The sequence below is a fragment of the Salvelinus sp. IW2-2015 genome, unplaced genomic scaffold, assembly GCF_002910315.2.
Source record: "Salvelinus sp. IW2-2015 unplaced genomic scaffold, ASM291031v2 Un_scaffold1322, whole genome shotgun sequence".
In the NCBI taxonomy this organism is placed as follows: Eukaryota; Metazoa; Chordata; class Actinopteri; order Salmoniformes; family Salmonidae; genus Salvelinus; species Salvelinus sp. IW2-2015.
In genome coordinates, this window is record NW_019942841.1 from 172024 (window position 1) to 178420 (window position 6397).

The 6397-nt window shown below is 42.8% G+C and overlaps 1 protein-coding gene across 1 annotated transcript in view; it reads right to left on the reverse strand.

Moving 5' to 3' along the window:
• asdurf (ASNSD1 upstream open reading frame) overlaps nucleotides 1-5625 on the reverse strand; it is a 9399-nt gene extending 3774 nt beyond the window's left edge. Inside the window, exon 1 of the mRNA XM_024137847.2 lies at nucleotides 5387-5625. Coding sequence (XP_023993615.1) covers nucleotides 5387-5464 — 78 coding nt within the window. The 5' untranslated portion in view covers nucleotides 5465-5625. The remainder of the gene's footprint in view (nucleotides 1-5386) is intronic.
• Between the last annotated feature and the right edge of the window lie 772 nt (nucleotides 5626-6397).

The window sequence follows — 6397 nt, forward strand, 5'->3', positions numbered from 1 at the left end:
ACTGAAAATCTTTAAAAACTGTACAGTGGGGCAAAAAAGTATTTAGTCAGCCACCAATTGTGCAAGTCTCCCACTTAAAAAGATGAGAGGCCTGTAATTTCATCATAGGTACACTTCAACTATGACAGACAAAATAGAGAAAAAAATCCAGAAAATCACATTGTAGGATTTTTATGGATTTATTTGCAAATTATGGTGGAAAATAAGTATTTGGTCAATAACAAAGTTCTCAATACTTTGTTATATACCCTTTGTTGGCAATGACAGAGGTCAAACGTTTTCTGTAAGTCTTCACAAGGTTTTCACACACTGTTGCTGGTATTTTGGCCCATTCCTCCATGCAGATCTCCTCTAGAGTCATGATGTTTTGGGGCTGTTGCTGGGCAACACGGACTTTCAACTCCCTCCAAAGATTTTCTATGGGGTTGAGATCTGGAGACTGGCTAGGCCACTCCAGGACCTTGAAATGCTTCTTACGAAGCCACTCCTTCGTTGCCCGGGCGGTGTGTTTGGGATCATTGTCATGCTGAAAGACCCAGGCACTTTCATCTTCAATGCCCTTGCTGATGGAAGGAGGTTTTCACTCAAAATTCACGATACATGGCCCCATTCATTCTTTCCTTTACACGGATCAGTCGTCCTGGTCCCTTTGCAGAAAAACAGCCCCAAAGCATGATGTTTCCACCCCCATGCTTCACAGTAGGTATTGGTGTTCTTTGGATGCAACTCAGCATTCTTTTGCCTCCAAACACGACGAGTTTTACCAAAAAGTTTATTTTGGTTTCATCTGACATTTCTCCCCAATCTTTTCTCTGGATCATCCAAATGCTCTCTAGCAAACTTCAGACGGGCCTGGACATGTACTGGCTTAAGCAGGGGACACGTCTGCACTGCAGGATTGAGTCCCTGGCGGCGTAGTGTGTTACTGATGGTAGGCTTTGTTACTTTGGTCCCAGCTCTCTGCAGGTCATTCACTAGGTCCCCCGTGTGGTTCTGGGATTTTTGCTCACCGTTCTTGTGATCATTTTGACCCACGGGGTGAGATCTTGCGTGGAGCCCCAGATCGAGGGAGATTATCAGTGGTCTTTATGTCTTCCATTTCCTAATATTGCTCCCACAGTTGATTTCTTCAAACCAAGCTGCTTACCTATTGCAGATTCAGTCTTCCCAGCCTGGTGCAGGTCTACAATTTTGTTTCTGGTGTCCTTTGACAGCTCTTTGGTCTTGGCCATAGTGGAGTTTGAGTGTGACTGTTTGAGTTGTGGACAGGTGTCTTTTATACTGATAACAAGTTCAAACAGGTGCCATTAATACAGGTAACGAGTGAGGACAGAGGAGCCTCTTAAAGAAGAAGTTACAGGTCTGTGAGAGCCAGAAATTTGCTTGTTTGTAGGTGACCAAATCTTATTTTCCACCATAATTTGCAAATAAATTATAAAAAATCCTACAATGTGATTTTCTGGATTTTTTTTCTCATTTTGTCTGTCATAGTTGAAGTGTACCTATGATGAAAATTACAGGCCTCTCTCATTTTTTAAGTGGGAGAACTTGCACAATTGGTGGCTGACTAAATACTTTTTGCCCCACTGTATATAGGCTTTATGGAGGTTATGGGGGTCATTCTGTTGCCCATCAGATTATTTATTATTGGCAATATGTCAAAGTTCTCAATTAGAAAGACGGTACTGTTCAAAAAGCATGTTTATGACTGTTCACAGGACTCTACCAAATGATATTTTGTTGAACAAGCATCACGGATGAAGGACGGGTAGGAAAACCCACCAAATCATCCAATGTTTGCTTCATGGACAATTTTGGCATCTTTGAAAATAAATACAGAATACATTTTGTTTCTATTACTTTTTATGCTAAATGTGAGTATTTAGCAGGTCTATGGTTTGAATGTTTTAAATATATACAGCTGAAGTTGGAGGTTTTACATACACCTAAAAATTCCCCGTCTTAGGTCAGTTAGGCTCACCACTTCATTTTAAGAATGTGAAATGTCAGAATAATAGTAGAGAGAATAATTTATTTCCGCTTTTATTATTCATCACATTCCCAGTGGTCAGAAGTTTGCATACACCAATTAGTATTTGGTAGCATTGCCTTTAAATTGTTTTACTTGGGTCAAACGTTTTGGGTAGCCTTCCCAATAAGTTGGCTGAATTTTGACCCATTCCTCCTGACAGAGCTGGTGTAAATGAGTCAGGTTTGTAGGCCTCCTTGCTCGCACACGCTTTTTCAGTTCTGCCCACAAATTTTTATGGGATTGAGTCAGGGCTTTGTGATGGCCCTCCCAATACCTTGACTTTGTTGTCCTTAAGCCATTTTGCCCACAACTTTGGAAGTATGCTTGGGGTCATTGTCCATTTGGAAGACCCATTTGCGACCAAGTTTAACTTCCTGACTGATTAACATTAATTTCTCCCCCTCTGATGCAATCTATTTTGTGAAGTCACCAGTCCCTCCTGCAGCAAAGCACCCCCACAACATGATGCTGCCACCCCGTGCTTCACGGTCGGGATGGTGTTCTTCGGCTTGCAAGCATCCCCCTTTTTTCTCCAAACATAATTATGGCCTAACAGTTATATTTTTGTTCATCAGACAGAGGACATTTCTCCAAAAAGATGACCTTTGTCCCCATGTGCAGTTGCAAACCGTAGTCTGGCTTTTTTATGGCGGTTTTGGAGCAGTGGCTTCTTCCTTGCTGAGTGGCCTTTCAGGTTCTGTCGATATAGGACTCGTTTTACTTGGGATATAGATACTTTTGTACCAGTTTCCTCCAGCATCTTCACAAGGTCCTTTGCTGTTGTCTGGGATTGATTTGCACTTTTTGCATCAAAGTACGTTCATCTCTAGGAGACAGAACGCGTCTCCTTCCTGAGCGGTATGACAGCTGTGTGGGTCCCATGGTGTTTATACTTGCGTACTATTGTTTGTACAGATGAACGTGGTACCTTCAGGTGTTTGGAAATGCTCCCAAGAATGAACCAGACTTGTGGAAGTCTACATTTTTTGGGCTGATTTCTTTTGATTTTCCCATGAGGTCAAGCAAAGAGGCACTGAGTTGAAGGTAGGCCTTGAAATACATCCACAGGTACACCGCCAATTGACTCAAATGATTTCAATTAGCCTATCAGAAGCTTCTAAAGCCATGACATTTTCTGGAATTTTCCAAGCCATTTAAAGGCACAGTCAATTTAGTGTATGTAAACTTCTGACCCACTGGAATTGTGATTCAGTGAATTATAACTGAAATATCTGTCTGTAAACAATTGATGGAAATTACTTGTGTCATGCACAAAGTAGATGTCCTAACCAACTTGCCAAAACTATAGTTTGTTAACAAGAAATTTGTGGAGTGGTTGAAAAACGAGCTTTAATGACTCCAACCTAAGTGTGTGTAAACTTCCGACTTTAACTGTATAAACTCAGCAAAAAATAAACATCCCTTTTTCAGGACCCTGTCTAAAAGTAATAATAAAAATCCAAATAACTTCACAGATCTTCATTGTAATGGGTTTAAACACTGTTTCCCATGCTTGTTCAATGAACCATAAACAATTAATGAACATGCACCTGTGGAACGGTAGTTAAGACACTAACAGCTTACAGACCGTAGGCAATTAAGGTCACAGTTATGAAAACTTAGGACACTAAAGAGTCCTTTCTATTGACTCTGAAAAACACCAAAAAAACATGCCCTGGGTCCATGCTCATCTGCGTGAACGTCCTTTGGAATGCTGCCAGGAGGCATTAGGACTGCAGATGTGGCCAGGGCAATAAATTGCAATGTCCGTACTGTGAGACGCCTAAGACAGCGCTACAGGGAGACAGAACGGACAGCTGATCGGTACATCCGAACATCACACCTGCGGGACAGGTACAGGATGGCAACAACAACTGCCAGAGTTACACCAGGAACGCACAATCCCTCCATCAGTGCTCAGACTGTCCGCAATAGGCTGAGAGAGCCGGACTGAGGGCTTGTAGGCTTGTTGTAAGACCTAGGCACGTCGCCTATGGACACAAACCCACCGTCGCTGGACCAGACAGGACTGGCAAAAAGTGATCTTCACTGACGAGTCCACGTTTTGTCTCACCAGGGGTGATGGTCAGATTCGCATTTATCGTCGAAGGAATGAGCGTTACACCGAGGCCTGTACTCTGGGCGGGATCGATTTGGAGGTGGAGGGTCCGTCATGGTCTTGGGCTGTGTGTCACATTATCATCGGACTGAGGTTGTTGTCATTGCAGGCAATCTCAACGCTGTGCGTTACAGGGAAGACATCCTCCTCCCTCATGTGGTACCCCTTCCTGACATGACCATGCCACCAGCCATACTGCTCGTTCTGTACTTGATTTCCTGCAAGACAGGAATGTTCAGTGTTCTGCCATGGCCAACGAGAGCCCAGATCTCAATCCCAATGAGCACGTCTGGGACCTGTTGGATTGGAGGGTAAGGGCTAGGGCCATTCCCCCCAGAAATGTCCGGGAACTTGCAGGTGCCTTGGTGGAAGAGTGGGGTAACATCTCACAGCAAGAACTGGCAAATCTGGTGCAGTCCATGAGGAGGAGATGCACTGCAGTACTTAATGCAGCTGGTGGCCACACCAGATACTGTCTGTTACTTTGACCCCCCCCTTTGTTCAGGGACACATTATTCCATTTCTGTTAGTCACATGTCTGTGGAACTTGTTCAGTTTATGTCTCAGTTGTGGAATCTTATGTTCATACAAATATTTACACATGTTAAGTTTGCTGAAAATAAATGCAGTTGACAGTGAGGACGTTTCTATGCAGCACGAGCCACCTGGATTATTTTGTTGCTTTTTTAAATTGATCCTTCCTTCTCTGATCTAAAATTACTAGATAGCAAATCCAACCAAATACACCTTAACAATAATTTAACAACATAAGTACTTCAACCGATTTCTCTGTAAAACAACGTTAGATCCAGTCTATGACATTAGCCAGAAGGCTCTGATGYTARCAACCAGTCAAGTCTATGGAAGAGGCTCGCTAGCTAGCATCAGCTTTGTAGTGGTTATAACTACTACTATGTTGAAACACTCGTTTTAAAATGTCCTTACATTTCTCACAAGCGCAGTATTGTAGCTTTTAAAWTATGTGAATATAAATGTAGTAATTCTAACGAATTTAAACCATATTTAACGAGATATCCTCCCTGTTGGTTAATGCCTGACGCACCGGAAACGGCTCCCCCAGTAAGAGGGCTTGGAAAGTTCGAGCGTGTAACGTGTATTGAGGCAATTGAGAGTTTAGATGGAGTATTTGGCTGCCAGAAACTCAAGATTCTGACTAATTTAGCTGCCTATCTGCTCATTTCTCACACCAACAATCTGGCATTATCTAACGTTACCTTTTTGTTTAATTCCTCCTTCAGCGTAGACTCTCCCTCAGCAATGTTTTCGTTCGCTCGCTGGTTCTTTGCAGACATTTTGATAAGGTAACACACAGCGAAGATAATATCGTATTTATTACCTAGCTRGCACTAGCAGACGAAAAACATTGTACAAGCAAGAGACGTCAACGAGGACTGAGTACTTTTATATATCATGGCGKTCCGCAAACAACCGTTTAAGGTGCATGCCGCCACCTACTGTGTTGGAGTGTGCGATCAATCATGTTATGCCTAATTCTGTACTACTACGAAAATAAAAWGTAAAAAACAAATAAAACTTCTACCCACCTGGGCGTTTGATGTCTTCGATTATCTGTTTTGCCTTTCTGTGACATCACTTGCTGTAGGTGTCCTGGAAGGCAGGCAGTGTGCCCCTGACAGGATGCTCTCAATTGTGCATCTGTAAAAGTTTCTGAGGATCTKAGTGGCCAAGCCAAATTTCTTCAGCCCCCTAAGGCTCCCATGAATGGAACGGTATCAAACATATGGAAACCAAGTTTGACTCCGTTCCGTTGGCTCCATTCCAGACATTACAATGAGCCCGTCCTCCTATAGCTCCTCCCACCAGCCTCCACTGATGCTGAAACAATCCACCCTTAGAATTATTCAGCATGTCAATAACCATTTCGACATTAACATCTGTTACCCCCAATAATTATTTTGCCATATCCACTATGACCTTCAATCTGGCATTTCTGCTTTCCACATGTTGATAACCTTACCAATGAAAGCTATGAAGTTAACTTTATTCACTATTCACTAAGTTAACTTTATTCACTTTATTCACTGTGTCCTCTGACACAGCACATTCATGATCTCAAGATTTTTGAACAGGTCTCGAAAACATGCCAGGACCAGCAGAAGCACCAACCCCAACAGTAGGTCCACTTAACAGGAGCAGCCATGGAAGCGCCATCAGTCCGCACTGTAGTTCCACCAATGTGTCTTACAGCCTGTGCATATGATACG